The sequence below is a fragment of the Anastrepha ludens genome, chromosome 2 (genome assembly GCF_028408465.1).
Source record: "Anastrepha ludens isolate Willacy chromosome 2, idAnaLude1.1, whole genome shotgun sequence".
In the NCBI taxonomy this organism is placed as follows: Eukaryota; Metazoa; Arthropoda; class Insecta; order Diptera; family Tephritidae; genus Anastrepha; species Anastrepha ludens.
In genome coordinates this window covers 44,324,857-44,342,101 of record NC_071498.1, presented here as the reverse complement: position 1 = coordinate 44,342,101, position 17,245 = coordinate 44,324,857, and the positions used below count along the sequence as shown (strand labels likewise).

Genomic DNA, 17,245 nt, shown 5'->3' with positions numbered 1-17,245 from the left:
CCGAGCGTTTATCACCCGCACAAACGCAGCGATTCCAGAACCGCAGCAACGGCACAAATTACCGGAAGGCAATACGAATAAATCCGACGCCGGAATGTACGCACAAACACTATCCAGGAAATGGAAATAAGTGCGAAAAATTAGGCACAGAAAAAAAATCCAAAAGAATTGGGACCGAAAACGTAGGCACCAAGGAAATATAACGCCAAAAAGTAGGTGCCAAAAATATATTTCCTATAAGTTTGCACCAACAAACAAGCGCTAAAAAGTAGGCAGTGTTATTTCTTAATAGAAATTAGCAACCGTAAGGAAAACTCAGGATGTATAAGGTATAGCTCTCTCTCTTCTTTTCCTCTACGTTATATTCTTTTTCTCTCTCGCGGAACGAAAATGCCCAAAACGTTGCATGGCCTTGAAATTTTACTCTCCATTCTCGCTCGTCCATCGACCCCTAAGAAGTTATACTTCAAAAAAACAAATATGAACAATTAGGTTAGGTTAATATAAACAAGGAAGGCGAGAAAAGATAATGAAACGAATCAAATTGTTTATTAACACGAATTGTGTGTTAAAAATATCAAAAATTAAAGCAGATCCTGATCAGCAGATCTGTTTTGTTTATATGAGTTTTTGGAATTCGTGAAAGTAAATTAGTACAAAAGGGGCACCTTCTTTGCTTTAAATGATTTATGGTTTAAGCGTCTATTAAAAAACTGGTCCTTAAGTCTTGAAACGTTAAATCACAAATTAAAAGCCACATGAAACCACATATGACGCAATTATGCGAGATTTATTTTATACTTTGCTTAAACCGAGACCCCATCATTATTTGGAAACATGCTATGCTTGCGCAGATTAAATTTCAATACGTGGCGCTTCATCTTTTCCTACATATCAATAACATTAAGTTACAAATTTAATATTTTATCTAAAATTTTCATTTCAATAATTTTAATTTATGTTTCGTTGTTATTTATGTATAATAATAATCCTAAAATTTCTGTTTGATACGATTACTCGGACAATTTATTTTCGAGCCTTGAGGAGCCATCGCCTTTTTGTATTTTGATAATTGAACAACGTGGCATCACTCACATTCACCTCATTGACTACCTTATCGGCGTGCTGACGGAAGTTGTAGGTGACGTAAGTTAAATTAGATAATTTCAAATGGCTTGTAAGTAAATGTCATTTAATTGAAATATATAATAAAGATTTATAATAAAACAAACTGCGATTTTAAAAATTTGAAAATTTCATATTTGTGGTTTTTGTGCGGCGTTTTCTCATCAGATTATCAATCCATTGACTTCAAACCTGCTATGAATTCCTCCATACTTTTACTGACTGTTTCCGCGTATATAGTTGTTTCACTGCCGCAACCATTCATCATATCAGCCACACAAGCGCGTATAGTAATGCGATAAGTTAGATTTGGTTCGAGTTCTTCTAACGTATAGGAATGTAAGTGACCTGGTACTTCTATCCCATCGAATTGTTCCTGTGGCCGACAATTGTTTTGCAGCTGATATTCCACGGGGGCATCGAACAGCGGACACACTGGTCGCGGCTTAATAATAGGGAACATATCTGGGCCAGTATCCTGTGCTCTGAGTGCACGTCTCTCCATCTCCTCTTGGAATCGATTGAAATTGCGTATGGCCTCAATGAAATTCGGATCGCCTTCTAGGTCATGTTCATCTTTGATAGTTGTATTCTTTTCGTCTGATGCTTTGCTTTCATTATCCGATGATTTGCGTGTTCGACGAATATGACTATCAGTGCTTTCCGGGAAATCCATCATGTTATTGGGTGAGATGGGAGACACATCATCTATACAATTTATACCTTTCATACAAGTCGAGACCGTGGCGTCGCGGCGAACTCGCTGGTTATCTAATCTCCGGCTAAAATAGAGGGTGATTTGTATGCAGGGTTAAAATTAGAGGTATTTTTATTAGAATTGATTCCGAACTATTATTTTTCTAAATAAGAAATTAAATAAATACTATTTTATATGGCTTCTAGATTAGGTTTACACCTAATACCATCGGCGACCTAATTCGACTAACATTAAAAAAAAAAAACAAAGGAACGATAATGAGAAAAGAATAAAACGAAACCGAAAAAACCTAGTCACCCAACATTGAGGTTCGATAGAACTTTTGTAGTTTTTAAAAGAGTTAAATTAACCTTTGGCTTTCGATAAATCAATATTTTCGAAAATAGTGAAAATTTGGACTAAAAAATCGCGATAAAAAATATTATTTTTATAAAAGGTCATAATTTGGAATAAAAAATTGTGCAATTTTTAGTCCAAATTTTCGGCTGCGGCGCTTTTTTATTTTAAAATATCCATATATACTACATGTTGAAAAAAATGTGTTAAATAAATATATAAAATAAAATTTTTATGAAAATAATAAATTTTTCGCCTGAGTCACTTATAAGTTTTACGATAAAATAACATTTTCATAAATAGTATGAATTATAAAACCCAAGTTAAATGCTTGCTGGGTTAACAATTGCTTTGTACATTTCTCTTTAACGATATTTCAGTATAAGATGCAAATACGTTCATAAAAAACCTAATTTTTAAGCTTTTCCTGGGGGTTCTGTAGGGACCCCAGGAGGTTGGAACTTTCATTGTTATAATGGCGTGACCTTGCTCTTTCTATTGGGCGTGGTGGGTGGTGGGCAGCACGTTAGTAGTCGTAGCTTCACCTAGGAGCTAAAGATCGACCATAAAACGGTTTTAAACCATTTCCGCAAACATTTTACGAAAAATTAATAGATTTCTTTTCGCTAAACTAACATTATATACATATATACAGCCATGGACAGATAAATAGCACAAATGTGAACTTTATATGTTAAGTTAAGTTTTTAGTACGAACTCTGCTTTGATCAAATAAATTTCTTTGCTTACATTTATTACCGTTATTAAGCTTACATTTATGCCTGAATTTACCGTTTTTTTCGATTGAATTTTTTGCGTTATATTTTATTTATGCTTATTGCTGTTTTGAAGTGGACACAAAAATAGCACATTTTAACTCGAGCAGCGGAGAGTACAACTTTAATATTGTTTCAGCGATTTTTAGTATAATTTTTTGTTTCTTACATTAAATTTTAAAGTAATTACTAAAAATGGGATGTGGAAAACATTGCAAGCCTGATAAAAGAGCTTTTATATACCGTATGAGTCAAAACGGAAAAAGCTATGCAGAAATAGCTGAAATGATGATGTGCTCGCGGAAAATGGTTTATAATGCTCTTAATTTAGTAAAGAAAGATTCATCATATCTAAGCAAAAAACGGAAAGAAAACCAAAGCCGCGAAAAACTGATGTTAATGTGGATAGAGCTATAATACGCAAGAGCAAAGCAAATCCTTTTAAGTTCGCACGGCAAATAATGGTTGAGATAAACCAAGAATCTGGTCTACAGGTGCACAGAATGCTTGTAGGAAGGCGATTTAACGAATCCCAGCAGTTTGGCCGCATAAGCAGAAAAAAACCACTCCTCTCAAAAAAAAAAAATATCAAACACCGACTTGCCTTGCAAAAGCCCACAAATCTATTCAGTTTTGGAAAAACGTACTTTGGACCGACAAAACCAAAATAAATAGGATGGGACCAGATGGAAAAACTATTGTACGTCGTCCAAAAAATCAAGCGCTAAATCCTAGGTTCACAAAAAAGACGATTAAACACGGTGGCGGAAGCATCATGGTTCGGGGAGTTTTCCTGGCATGGTGTTGGGCCGATTTTTCGCGGTATAATTGATAGATTTCAGTATCTGGATATACTCTAGAATAAAATGGAGCAATTTGTGTTTGAGTTTATGCCATTAAAATGGACATTTATGCAGCACAATGATCCGAAGCATACTGCAAAGACAGTGAAGCAATGGCTCAGAAGAAAAAAAATTAATGTATGATCTCAATCCAATAGAAAATTTGTGGAATGACGTTAAGGTCAAAATCGCTAACAAAAATTTTGATGATTTGTGGGCCGCAGTTGAGGAGGCTTGGTACTCGATTCCAAAGGAAAGATGCCACAAATCGGTGGATATAGTATAAAATACTAATCTGGTAAAAAAATATTATTACTTAACTATCTGATTTGTTTACTATTTTTGCTTTTACGTGGAATTTTTTAGGATGTGCTACCCAAGGAGGAGTCGTGTATCCAGGAGGTATCGTGAGTTATCACCGTTCTCGTAAATTAAATCAGAACAGAAATTCTTTTTGACCATTTTTTTGTTTTAAAGTGGGAGTAAATAAGTCTTTTAGTTTTTATTTTGCTTTTTCCCCAATAAAATATAATTATTTAAAAACATATTCAACTCTTTGCTTTCAAAGTCTAGATGTGCTATGGCTGTATAAATAAGAATATAATGGACACTAACAGACTTTTTGGGTGCTTAGCCGAGCTCCTATTTGATTTGTGTCGATTGATATTTTTCTACAAATAGGGAAACCTACAGTTTTACACCGCCTCAGAACGGAAGATGGTTACACTCGGAGGAAGTATGCGCCGCACTACTGTTATTATTTATTGTTATTCTATAGCTTTATTTTAAAACATGGCGCTTATTCTGATTAAACTACAATATGTACAGATATGAAATATATATCAAAAGAAAGGTTTTGATGAGCATACTTCCGGAAAATTATAAAAATTAAAATTGGTTAATTTGTTCATGAAATATTTGCGAGTAAAGTTATCAAAATTTTCATATTGATAACGGCGATGTCTATGCAAAGCGGGATGACACACAAATATACGCATATATATGAGTACGTTTGCTTTGTTTAGCTCTCTTTCTAATGAGCACAGCATTGTATACTTTTGGATTCTCAATAATTGTTTTGTTTTGTTCTCTTTACTAATAAATATGTATTCATGAACATAGTCCCAACGGGAGCTGGAAATTTTTTTCAAAATTTTGTTGTGATGGCAATAATTGGTATGAATTGGCAATTGACTTGAAATTTGTCAATTCACTTAAAACAACGGTAACAGTGCAAATTAGAAAGAGTTTTGGACAAACGCAAAATAGAATTTATTTGAAGAAAAAAGTACATCCATATTTAATTTTAAAATATGCCTGGAGGACGAGTTCGTCGAAGAGTTCCTACTTTAAGTGGAGGAATAGAGCAGGTCAGTAAGTGATAAATGTTTGAAACGTCACGTATTGGATATGATTGGTAGAAGCATCCACTTTTGTTTTCGTTCATATATGGTACAATTGAACTACAATATATAAACGTATGTATGTATTTTAAAATTTTGTGTGCGTTTGATCCTTTTTGCAAAACTCAAAATTTTAAATAGTTTTAAAAAATGAGGAGACAGAGACAAATTAGTTATTTATTTGATATTATTTCAAAGGTAAACTGCATTTGGGCTATTCTCAGAAAAATTTTATAGTAATAGACGATGCCCAACGCCATTTAAAAGAACACTATTACTCATCAAATCAACGAACTTTTTGACACAGATATACATTTTTAAGTGTTTTTTTTTTCTTTGTATTGTATTCTATGTGTGTACATGTATATTTTTATGTATGCAGCCATTATCAAATCATATATGAATATGAACTTTGAACATTTTTTTTACCATTCTTATTAAAATTTTTTAAAACGTTAAGATCTGTGAAAACAAAATTTTTACTTTTGCAAATCCAAGAAATTTTACGAATGGCAAAAAAAAAATTTATAATTGTGTTGGTGAATGGCACACGACTTATCATAAAACAAATGCATCCGAATTGTTTGCACGCGGAAGTATTATGCGGAGAGGCTCAGAGAAGGCGATTTCTATTGACTCGTATAAATTTGCAGCCGAGCGAAACCACACTTCCTTTTACGTTGAAGCGCCGCCAATTTCCCACTACAATAGCCTTCGCCATAACAATAAATAAGGCCCAGGGGCAAACATTATCAAAGGTGGGCCTTCATTTAAAGGAGGATTGCTTTGCTCACGGCCAACTTTATGTTGCGTTAAGCCGGGTTAGATCCAGGAAAAATATACGAGTTCAAATGGGCAAATATTATATGCATAAGTTCTTACATATTACATATGTATAAAAATATACGATTTTCTAATCATCATAACTTTTAATATATAAAAGTGTCACATATGCTGTTTACCTTCCGTGGGAAAAAAGCCCACCCGATTTTCGGGGGTTACATACTAGTTATCATTATTTCGAAACGTATTGGAATTGTCTAGTACTCCACAAGTTTTTCAGTAAATTGTATTTCATATAAAAAATCTACTTATATGAGTACTTACGCTGCAAAAATCAAATTAGGCAAAGTTTCTTCGTAAGCTAATTGAACTTTGCTGTAGTAATTTTCATCAGAAGGTGCTGGCCCACTATTTTCTGGATTTATAATAGGGCATTCGCATGCTGTTGGATGTTTCAAAAAGTCTGGATGGTTACCCAAACTAATGTCTGCCAATAGATACATAAAACTAGTTAATAAAAGTGGGAGTTTAGAAATAGTTAAGTAATAATAACTCACTTTGTTTCTTAATAAACACCTGCTCGTGATGAATTAAATACTTTTCAATAGACCCATTGGGAATGCGTGGTGGCCACCAATGCAGAACCTACAAATACATATGTGCAATAGACCAAAATAGTTACTAAATAAGTATGTAGTTAAATATTTTATATGTACGCAATGAACTGCTTACCACTTTGTCTATATCAAAAGCAGAGTAATATAATCTTCTCACCGGTCCCGGTTTACTGGGTAACGTGCGTACGTATTGAATTTTTGAATAGGCATCCACTTGTATATGATAATCAGTCATAGTGAGTGTCTTCACAAAATATGCGTATTGTGTGTAAGGTTTCAAATTTGAGATGATATAACGTACATTTTTCGTGGGATTTATAGCCATGTGCCAACTGTGTAACAAACGAAGATATTTGAGTTGTATGATAAAAAGAAATGGGGTTAAATAGAAAGCATGAGAATCTAAAGCCATCTAGATAAGGCCAAATTGGCCTCAAACTTCATTGTAAGGCTTATTGAGATTTCTATGCATTTTTTGTTTGAAGAAAATTTTAATCAAAGTAAAATTTTTTAATTTTTGTGTTTTGTTTAAATTCTGTATAGCGTGTCGGTAGAGCCTGTAATAAACATTTATCGAATTTCGCTAACAGAAATAAAAACATTAAAAAAAATGTGTAATCAATTTGACCGTGTCAAGGCGCTTTGACTCAAGCGTCACTTTTGATTGTAATTCAATAGGTAAAACTTAGTAAATTGATTTAAAAATGATTATTCTAAATTTGTGCTTTATGCTTATACTGTCATCGTAGACTATTCGCATTGTGTTTTTGCACTAGATAAAGATTGGTTTATCGCACAACAAAAAAAAAACTATGATTTTACCTAATTTTACCTTAGAAATTACATACTCAAAAATTTAAGTTGGTAAAAATATTTTAAATATTCTGAATTCTGGCGCAACCTCTTTTAGTCCGATGCATAGCGTATTGAAAACTTTCTTTTTCAACGAGATTTTTCCCGCCAGCTTGACTCATAGGTAGAACCAATCCTGATTTATTGACTTGAAATTTGAACTGTACATGTGCTTACAATTAAATTTTGAATGGTAGTGTGATAATCATCAACAGTGTTTGCTGTATAAAGAATTATCGAAAAACATTTTTTTTTTTAATTTTCATTTCTTTTTTGATTTAAAAAAAATTAAAGCGATATAAAAATGATGATATAAACTTTTTTCTAGACTTCTATAGCTTTTTTTCTTTTGTCGGGACAACTAGTGCAGCACTCAGACATGAATTAAGTCCATTGTACTATACTTGGATTCCCTTTTAATTTTCCTTAAATCTAAAAATCTACCCCATCTCCGAAGAAATCTGAGTAGATCTTGTGGTGCCAAGGAGCCAAGATGGTCGCTTCTTAACACATCAATGCCAAAGACCTCAAACCTGATTTGAGCGAAGGCGGGGCAGACACACAGGAAGTGGTCCGCCGTCTCATCCTCCTCTTCACAAGCTGGGCAGAGTACACTGTCTGAGATGCCCAACCTTTCCATGTGTTTCGCCCACAGAAAGTGGCCCGTCAATAGTCCAACCAGCCGTCTGCACTACCCTCTACTTAATGACAGAAGGGTTTGCGACAGTCGATCGGACATGACAGGTAGTCCATCTGCAGCCTCTCAGCCTGCCCAGCTCACTTCTAGGTTGTAGTAACCCATTTGCTAATCGTGGCTTTGATGGCTGCAGAAGGGAGTGGCAAAGCGGGCTCTGCGCCAAAGAAGTTGGCCTCAGAGCCCATTTTAACTAAGGAGTCAGACGTCTCGTTACCAGCGATACCCACGTGTCCCGGGACCCATGTTAGCATCAGGCTATTATGTCTACCGACATAGTTCAACCTGGATTTACAGAACTCGACTATCACTGAGGTGGTTGGGGGGCTGTCTAAGGCCATAAGCACAGCTTGGCTGTCGCTGCAGACACAAATAGAACTGCCTCTCCATCGGTTTTCCACAACAAAGTTCATCGCTTCTTGAACTGCATACACCTCCGCTTGAAATACAGATGCATGCATTCCAAGTGCAAAGTGCAGTTTTATCCCGCTGGATTCCACGTAGATCCCAGAGCCGGAGCCATGCTTGGTCCTGGAGCCATCCGTAAAAATGCGAAAACAGTGTTTGCCGGGCTCATTTTCTGGTTTTGACCACAACTGAGCCTCTGGCAGCATTATATTGTATCTCTTTTCAAGTACGACTCTTGATGGCATGGAGTCAAGGGGCATGGAGAGAATCGTTGGATCGGATCGACCGTACCAGTTCACATTGTGTTTTTATCCTGCAGATGGCCTTCAAGGCCTCTCCTTGGATGAAAGCATCAAGTGGTGGCAAACCAATCAGAGCATCTAATGCCGGACCTGAAGTAGTCGAAAAAGCTCCGGTGCAACAGATGGCCACAGTGCGTTGTAGTCTCGATAAGGTCCTCCTGACTCCCATGAGAGAGAGTCTACTCATCCAAACCATTGATGCATAGGTGATAATAGGTCTTATCATAGCCGTGTAGATCCATAGGACCTTGCTAGTAGAAAGACTCCTCGTTTTCCCAAAGACACCTTTGCAATGCCAGAAAGCTATCAGTGCTTTGGATGTCTTTGTTTCAACGTGTGATTTCCCTAGGAGCTTACTTTCGAGGATTACTCCAAGATATTTAATTTCCTTGGATAGCTGGATTGTGACTCCTTTTAGCTTAGGCAGAACAAGTGCATCAAGCTTCCTCCTTCTGGTGAAGAGGACAATATCAGTCTTGGCGGGATTTGTCGATAGCCCATTCGCACAGCACCAAGTTTTCTGCATTTTCCTGCAGATGTTCATAATCGAAGGGCCTGTTATTAAGTAAGCAACATTGTCCGCATATGCTTGTGCGTAGATTCCCGAATCGTTTAAGGTGGTGAGTAGAGGATCGATTACCATGCACCAGAGCAATGGAGACAGCACACCACACAACACACAGCAAAGGGGGCAGCCTCTATTAACCACGGATGACACCAGCAAACCTTCCTCTGTTCGCACCGAGACGATTCTTTGGGCCAGCATCGAACGAATCAAATTTACTAGCACTCGGTCTAAGCCGTGCTTACTAGCAGAGCTAAACATACTGTCAAAAGTGGCATTTCTATAGCTATTAACATAGGTACATATATAATTGAAAAAAAAAAATTAAATGAAAAATTGTCACCGAAAACTTTCAATAAGATTTTTAAAAAACGACATTTTTGGAGGCAGCTGAGATCATAACTCGAAAAAATGTATACAATTGCACAGTTTTAAGTATACAAAATTTTCGAATAATTGTTTTTGAAAATTTTGAAATTTTGTGTAAAAGTGTAAAAGTTTTGTTGACCGTAAAGGAAAATTATTATTACTGAAAATTTTGAACACGCTTTTCTAAAAACGACAATTCTCAAGTCGTTCGAACTCGTAACTCGAACAAATCTTGAAAATTTAAGTGCATATATACATACATAAAAAATGGGTTTTGTCCACTGTACTTAGTCTTGCCATAAATTCTGCGACAAATTTTACAATGCATACGACGAGAAAAAATTCGCCGAAAAAAGTTCCGTTTTTTAGCTTTTGTTCGTACGCATTGTTTACTCCTAAATTGCGCTCAATTTCTTGGTAATTTTCACTTGTTAACAATGGTGTGGGGATTTCAGGAAAATCGCATTGCAGTATGGTAAAAAAATTTAATATATATTTCGAGAATGTTTGTTTACCACACGATCAATCGTTTATTCCACTCGTCTAAAGTGAGAGACCGAAAATGTAGTGCAGAATCCCATGTATCAACCAGATCCATGCCAAGATTAATTAGAGATTATCTCCACATTAAAGCCTTCCGTAGCTCAACTGGTCATCTTTTGATAACGCGCTTGAAGAAAATTAGACTCTCAGATACAAGCAGCTTCTTTGGTGACACGCGGTCAAAGGCCATGAAAATATGCTTTTCACAGATGAGAAAATTGACACTGTTGAACAATTTTTTAATAAGCAAAACGGCGAAAACTTCTAAATACGCAGAAAATGTTGTTCCAAGGGTTCGTCGTGCCCACCATCTACGTAATGGTTTGGTGGGGAGTGTTTTGTAAATGCGTTACATCACTTCATTTCTGCGAAAAAGGTGTTAAGACCGGAACAAAAGTGTACCAGGAAGATGTCTTAGAAGGCGTGGTGAAGCAGTTGAGTAGTACTCTCTTCAATGGCGAGCATTGGATCTTCCAGCAAGATTCCGTTCCAGCCCATAAGGCAAAAACCACTCAACAGTGACTAAAAAACAATATTCCTGGGTTTATAGCCGCATAAGATTGGCTGTCTGGAAGTCTAGATCTGAATCCATGGGACTACAGTTTGTGGCCAGAATTGGAGAACATGATCTGTTGAAGACCTCACAGAAATTTATAGAGTCTCAAACCATTTTTGATTCGAGCAGTGACGTCAATACCCATTGATATCCATGGAAATCGTACGTGCTGCTATAGCTCAATGGCCTATTCGTTTGAACGCTTGTGTGAAAGCAAATGGTGACCATTTCGCATGAAAATTTGAATTTTTTTTTAATATTTTAATTAAACTAACTTCATTAAAAAAAGTATTAAATTTCATATCTTTAACGGACTTAATTTGACCAAAAGTTATAGAAGTATATGAAAAATTGCAGCCGGAATTGCTCTGCCCGAGTAAGCTGCAAGCAAAAAAAGGGTTAATCGAAATAAAAAACTGTGCAGTCGTCATTTTGACAATATTATATAAGTATATATGTAATTGGCTTTTACACCCTGTTTGGGTATTTGGCCGAGCTCTTCTTCCTATTTGTGGTGTGCGTCTTGCTGGTGTTCCACAAATGGAGGGACCTACAGTTTCAAGCTGACTCCAAACGGCAGATATTTTTTATGATTCGCTTGTTCAGACATTTTAACAATATTACTTTAGAAAACAAAAAAAAAAAATAAATAATAAAAAAAATTTGTGCAGCTTATGACATGCAAAATATAGGACCCAAGGTAAATCCATGTAAGTTGATAGCGGTAGAACAGCTGATACATTTTTTTCGCTTGCGGTTTGGTGATTTCAATGACAAAATGATCGACTTTTTGTTGTTGTTTTACATTCTGATTGAAATTTTAACATTCAAACCGCCAAATGGTAAAAACCAAATAAAGCTTCTTTCAAAAGTAAAGCCTAGCTGTTGGTTGTGAATAATTCCTAGGCGGTACCGTTTTTGTGTCATCTTTGACATTTGTCAAGTATACAGATGCACAATTTTACACAATACAACAACGCGCTAAAATTATTGAAACTCATTATGAAAATGATCGATCTTTAAGCATATTTTTGATGGAAATAATCATTTGAAAGAGTCGACAATTCAAAGGTTGGTGAAGAAATATCCAGAAACTGTTTCTGTAGGGGATAGATAAAGGACTGGCAGACAACAAATTGGTCGTTCTGCTGACAATATTGCTGAAGTAGCGCAAAGTGTTGCTGAACAATTTTCAACATCGATATCTCGAAGTTCTCAGCAATTAGGCTTCATGATCGACTGTTTTGGTGGATTTTACGGATTTTACCGGTAGATATGATCTAAGTGGATTTTTAATTTAATTCATTATGTTCTATTTCACACATAATTGTTAGAGCCGTATGTCGTTTAAAAATTGTGTCATCTGTTACATGTTTTATTGTAAAACAATAGGCCCGCCTTTTGAAATAGCCTTTATGTGCCAATTTTATTTTTGTACTACTGCTATCACCTTGTATGAATTCTCCTTGAAAGTACCTTTTTCAGAATGCGGACGTATTTAAGTTGCAATTAGTGGTGCCGTAACCGTAACCATAGCAATCAGCTGTTCTGGTCAAACATATGGGTATTACTGTAAACGATTATAGGACCGCACCATAACGCCGTAACCATAACCGTAGCTGTATGCATCTATTGAATTTTAGTTTTTCCCCGTAAGCAACTGCGAAATACTTTATACCTATATATTTTAATTTTGCGATAAAAATTTGAATATTACAAAAGTGAAAGACGAACAATTAATTGACTTAGTGGAAAATTATCCGTATTTTCATGGAAAAACGAAAATGTTGTCATTAATTCAACTTGAATATCAGCTGTTTATAGTTACGGCATGACTAATCGACAAATGCTGTAATGCTGCGGCTATGTTTATGGTTACGCCTATGGCGTTATGGCTAACAAAACAAAAGTATTACCAAAATATGCTTATAATTTCACCGTTATATTGTAATAACCTAACCCTTAATGAGACTCGTAGAGCAGTGAAAATATAGTATGTACACTCTTGCAACGAAGTTTGAATATGAAGGAAAATATTAGAAGAAGCTCACGCGCAATTTTATATACTAACTTATCGTGTCCACAGCCATGCCGCCCATCGTAGAGTGTGACATTTTGGATAGGCGCTTCCATATAATAGTATACATATCCAAGTATAATTTGAATATTATCAGAAGTATACGGATCTATTTTCAGGCGTATAGCAGTGGAATTCTTATCCTCAAGAGTCACATTTAGAGTCTTCACTTTACTGTTACCTGCAGATCGTTTATCAGAGTGCACAAAAATGCAAATTATAATAAAATAATAAAATTATTATACAACATTACATACAAATCACACGTTCGCCATTCGAGTGTGGAGAAACATTTATAGTGGTAATGCTCCCGACTTTCTTCAATGATGGTTCCAGTTCACGAATCTTACTTAGGCACAATTGAGGATTGAAGTGGAAGTAAATGTTACCGTTAAGAACGGCAACATTTTGGTTTGGCGTCCAAAGCTCCTTTAAATGGTAGTTATCAACAACATAAAACGCATACCTACAGAAAATGGAAGAAGAATGTTTTTATAAAACAACACAATGCAATTGTTAAGACTAACAGATCCTCAAAAAGCTGTTCGCCGCGTATGGTAACTAAATTGCGTAAGAAGTGTAGCGATAGCAGCTGTGGTGATTTCACCACCTTGAGAGAACCAGTGATCTCAGTTATATTAACCATAGCCTTTTCCAATTCATTGATTTTCGCTGAAATTATATTAAGTTAATGTTTTAGATTTTCAGCTTTAAAAAGCGCCAAGCGCTACATATTTAAACTGCACACTCACTTTTAATATCCTTCAACTCGATGGTCAGTGAGCCGTTTATGGTAATACAGCCGGTTAAGCTTTCGGCATCGCTCGCTGTATTAATCACATAATTTCCAGTGCATAATAATTTACAGAATGGTTGTCCATGCGCATCGATGGTTTTCAAATGGTTCCTGGGACATGCTTCCACGCAAGAGTCGGCGTACGGTATCCAACCTAGCTGCAGGCACTTTGAAGCCGTTATGCAATCGCGTTTCTGATACTATATAAGACAACATGTATGTGCGTGTGTGTTGTAGTAAAAAAAAAATATGTACAGGGTGGCCCAAATAAGACCTACTAATGTTAAGCACAAATAACTTTTTTATTTTTTGGCAAATTTATTTTTCCCTTTTGGAGGGTTATAATTGAATTGTTGGAAATTTATTATGGAACCCTACCGCAAGACCACCAACAACGACTACGAGTACAATGCGCTATTCGTTTTACACAATTAGCCACGGAAATTGATTTTTTAAATAATGTTTTGATGTCGGATGAAGCGCATTTCCATTTAAAAGTTTATGTCAACAAACAAAACTGTAGATTGTGGGGCTCTGAAAATCCAAGGGCAACACACCAACATCAGTTGCACCCATCTAAATGTATTGTTTGGTGCGGTGTTATGGCCACTAGAGTTATTGGTGCATATTTCTTCGAAAATGAGGATGAAATGCCGGAATCGATTTCAGGATCTTCTTACAGAACATTGATTGAAAACTTTTTGCGGCCAATGGCGGAGCAGTACATTAATTTGTGGTTTCAATAAGATAGAGCAATTGCGCATACTGCTAGGCAAACTATGGACCTGCTGCGTGAAATTTTTGGCGAACTTCTGATTTCCAAAAATTCAGATTTCCCTTGGCCACCTCGTTCGCCAGATTTGACTGCGCCTGACTTCTTTTTATGGGGATATTTAAGAGACAAAGTGTATCTTAATAAGCCAGAGACTATTAGACAGCTGAAGCAAAATATTCGAGATGAAATACTGAGCCTTCAACCAGAGAAAAATGGTGGACATTTGTCTGATGATTATTTCCATAAAATATATTCAATGTATAAAAACAACTAACCAAAATAAATGATTATTGAAAAAGTTATTTGTGTTTAACATTAGTAGGTCTTATTTGCCCCACCCTGTATATATAAATACTAGCCAACGGATAAGTAAAAATAGAGGATGACAAAAGGAGGGTAAAAGATGTTAAAAGCCGAACGATAAAAAAAAGACGCGGAATAAATGAATTTTAATAAGAAAAAGTGGGAAGAACAAAACTCAAAATAACAGTATAAGTGTACAGTTATGAGTTTTAAACAAAAGTAATAACATAAAAAGAAAAAAACAAAGCCCAAATAAATAACAGCAAGGATGCAAAGCATAACATACCTGGTAGTAGTTCTGTGGACAAGTGTCAACGCACGTTCGATTCAAATTCAGATTCGCGCACAGCTCACAATCCGTCCCATTACAACTGCTTAGGCAATTATTCTCACAACATACACCATCTCGATTGCAACCACGTACGCTGCATTCATTAACGCAACCGATATAGTTGTACGTAGGTGGCCATCCTTGCGGTGTATAATAGTTCCAACAATGCTTGTGCAGTTTATCTGGAGTATTTTCCTCTTCCACAACTTCATCCTTGGTGCTGACGCATAGCGGGCAGTGATTGTGCAATTTATTATTCTAGAAAGAAGTTGTAAAGCCTTATTAAGTTGTTTAAAATTTGCAATGACGAAAAGAAAAACAAAGCAAAAACCAAACTCTACCTTATGCCAGAAATGTTGCTGCGTACTGTTGCCCAATAGATACACCCAATTCACAGTATCCACATAACACAAAGTTGGATTATTTTCGATACGTATATTACCCGCCTGTATGCGTAGCAATGACTTGAGACCCAAGTCGGTTAAATCACGATTTTCATGCACTACCAATGCAAATTCATCGAACAGCAACTGGCGGCCGCGTATAATTTTGAGATTTGGAAATATGAGCTTTAAACTGTGTAGGCCATGCATTCGATGCACTAACAGATAATCGGTAATCTCTTCTACGGGGATCTTGATTTGCAGCGTTTCGGCATCCATCGGCGTGAATTGTAAGTTCGCCAGCGCAACATGGCCCATCACACGTGTGCAGTTCCGCAGCAATGTTAAATCCTTAGGTTTGCGCACATCGATGGATTTACATGTGCGGGGTGGCGACGCCGGCTCTGATGGTGTATCGCTTGTGAGAGGGCGGACAACATTGGCTGACACTTCTGCTGTGACAACGGGCGCACCCCATTGTATGATTGCCGCCTGCAGGATGAACGCCCAAAGCAGTAAAACAAACGTGCCGCGTTGTAACGTTGCAGGTAAACCCAGATGATTTTCCATTGCCTCTAGGGTAATTGAGTGCCAGCAGCACTCAGTGCATATCCAGCTGACACTGCAGCTACTGAGGTAAATGTGTAGTTAGTTGTTGAACGGGCCGGGATAGAGACTTGCCTGCCGTTATTTATTTAATTTTATTTTAATTTTTTTTCTGTAATACCGTATTACATATATGTTTGTATGTATGTATGCACGTAATTCAATTAAAAGTTTGACCTCGCCGCCGAATAATGTCAATGTAAGACGAAGAACGAACGTTTCATTGTGGTTGTGCCGTTAAGTGAGTGATAATTACTATAGTGCTATTGGCAGCTTGTACAGCATCAATTTATACAATTTATTTAATTCTCGTTTCACTTTTCTAGGAGGCCTGCGCGTTGGTTAGAATGGTCGTGATATGCCGCAATTTTTGTCGCTTATACTTCGAAGTGCGCGCCAACACCGATGAAATTGAACTGTTCAAATTGGATCGTTGAACTGATGAGAAAAGCTCGTATCGACATTCTGTTTACAGTAAGTATTATAACGAGTGATATATGTAGAATGAAGAGCTTCGAATGCAAGAAGTTAGTGGAAAGTCGAAGGTGATCGCTTGGCGGAAAGAGAAGTAATGCGCGCTCAAGAAACATTCTCTGACATAAAGGTGAACTAAATCACTTTACTCAACTCCTGAGTGTTCTAACTGAGGCAAAGAGTTGCGAAATGACTTAATACATATGCATGCACGTTTGCGCGTATGTACAGGTGCATGTTCTTGACCATGTGCTTTGTTTACCACTCCTACTTGAGTTTTTTATTGCAGACTTTTTTTGACCCAAGTAGGCACACAAGTACTGTAGTTTTTGGACAATGCGTCTGGATGACGAAACCGGTTTCAGTAATGAGAAAATCGTGCTCCTTCAACTCTGTTAACAGGAGAAATTCACTTCTGAATTAAAGTTCGCATTAACCGTGAAAGAATTGCATAGAATTCATTTTTAAGCTACCCGGCTGGAATTATTTTTTGATCAACCATTAAATGTCACTTTTCCTATTGCAAGGACAGCACTGAAGTTAATTTGTGAAAGAAATTAGACTATTTGTAGACGCAAACAGAGTATCACCGGTAAGGTATATAAAGCATA

General features: G+C 36.4%; 1 protein-coding gene across 1 annotated transcript; it reads right to left on the bottom strand.

The window, feature by feature from the left end:
* Window positions 1-1,171: 1,171 nt before the first annotated feature.
* Window positions 1,172-16,651, bottom strand: LOC128869851 (insulin receptor). The gene is made up of 10 exons (XM_054112454.1): window positions 15,513-16,651; window positions 15,127-15,429; window positions 13,719-13,962; window positions 13,494-13,638; window positions 13,224-13,432; window positions 12,961-13,147; window positions 6,716-6,932; window positions 6,541-6,628; window positions 6,308-6,470; window positions 1,172-1,907 (listed from the first exon to the last, which is right to left on the bottom strand). The coding sequence occupies exons 1-10, from the start codon at window positions 16,122-16,124 to the stop codon at window positions 1,298-1,300; spliced, it is 2,778 nt and encodes a 925-aa protein (XP_053968429.1). The 5' UTR covers window positions 16,125-16,651; the 3' UTR covers window positions 1,172-1,297.
* Window positions 16,652-17,245: the final 594 nt, after the last annotated feature.